At 28.0% G+C, this 1,104-nt stretch overlaps 1 protein-coding gene across 1 annotated transcript; it reads right to left on the bottom strand.

Annotated features, from left to right (window-relative positions):
- Positions 1-438: 438 nt before the first annotated feature.
- Positions 439-784, bottom strand: LOC119677905 (sex determination protein fruitless-like). Its single transcript, XM_038089484.1, has one exon. It carries the CDS (start codon positions 776-778, stop codon positions 563-565), a length of 216 nt encoding a protein of 71 aa, XP_037945412.1. The 5' UTR covers positions 779-784; the 3' UTR covers positions 439-562.
- Positions 785-1,104: the final 320 nt, after the last annotated feature.

Here is a 1,104-nt window from a genome sequence, read left to right as displayed (position 1 = left end):
TTAATTTTTTGAATAGATTAATTTAACTCACTTAAATAATTAGTGAGATAATATATTATATTAAACTTCATAAAATTTAACTTTTCATGCATTTTTGTTATTATTATTTTTTATCAGCTTTTTTTCTATTTTTATGGGAAAACGTTAACTCTACAACTTTAAGTTTAGAAATAAAAAAACAAGAATATGTAAAATAATATTAGTAAATTTTTAATATTGAACTTTAACTCATTTAAACTTTATATGTAAAAATGTTTAATTTTATAATAGATTTCAGTCAAAACAAATGAAATTGAAGTGTCAAAACTTTTATTGAATTTAAGCCAAAAGTGCATTATTATGCAGTTTTATGCATTTTCGTTGCCTGATATTAGTAATTTGTTTGAATTGTTGATTGAAGAAGTTTTTTTTTAAGTGTTGATTGATGTGATATGCTTTATTTTGCTTTCACATAAAAACTTTCTTTCTTTCTATCTTTCTCTTTGTTTTGGCTTTCATCATATTAGCGGTCTTTAGATATTGTTGACCGACTTTCTAATGTACGTTGTTGCTTGAAAAAACCTTACCTCGGCGACGATGTTTGCGTTGGTGGTGGTGGTGGTGGCGGCGGTGGTGGACGCACCACTGTTGGCGTGTCCACCACATTACTGCATTTATTTGCAGTTTGTAGGTCGAGCGCAAAAGTATTCAAAGGACTTTCATGCGACCGCATTGTCGTAGGTGGACCACGAAATATTGCATAAGGATTTCCGAAGAAATCTTGTGATGTGGCCATCATGCTGTTGATGTCGGAGTAACTGAAAGAAGGTAAATAATACATTATTATGGCAATGATAAACTTGTGAACATTATATTAATAATATAAAAATTTCATTAAAATATCAATAAATTATTAATAAAAAATAATCAATAATTAATCAAACATCAGAAAACCTAGTCATTTGGGTTAGTACATGTGTCTTGGGTTAAGTATTACAATGAGGATTATAGTCAGTGCGTAAGCAATTCCCTCAATCCCACCCCCAAAAAAAAAATTTAAATAATAAAATATAATAGAAATTTGAAATAAAATACAGATTAGTAATAATTTATATTAATTAGAAT

The sequence above is a fragment of the Teleopsis dalmanni genome, chromosome 2 (assembly GCF_002237135.1).
Source record: "Teleopsis dalmanni isolate 2A chromosome 2, ASM223713v2, whole genome shotgun sequence".
NCBI classification, from domain to species: Eukaryota; Metazoa; Arthropoda; class Insecta; order Diptera; family Diopsidae; genus Teleopsis; species Teleopsis dalmanni.
The sequence above is the reverse complement of the archived record's forward strand: the minus strand, read 5'-3'. Positions and strand labels throughout refer to the sequence as shown.

What these genes read in the sequence shown, in the direction of transcription:
- LOC119677905 (XM_038089484.1), bottom strand. Translation starts at nt 778, where the DNA reads ATGATGGCCACATCACAAGATTTCTTCGGAAATCCTTATGCAATATTT.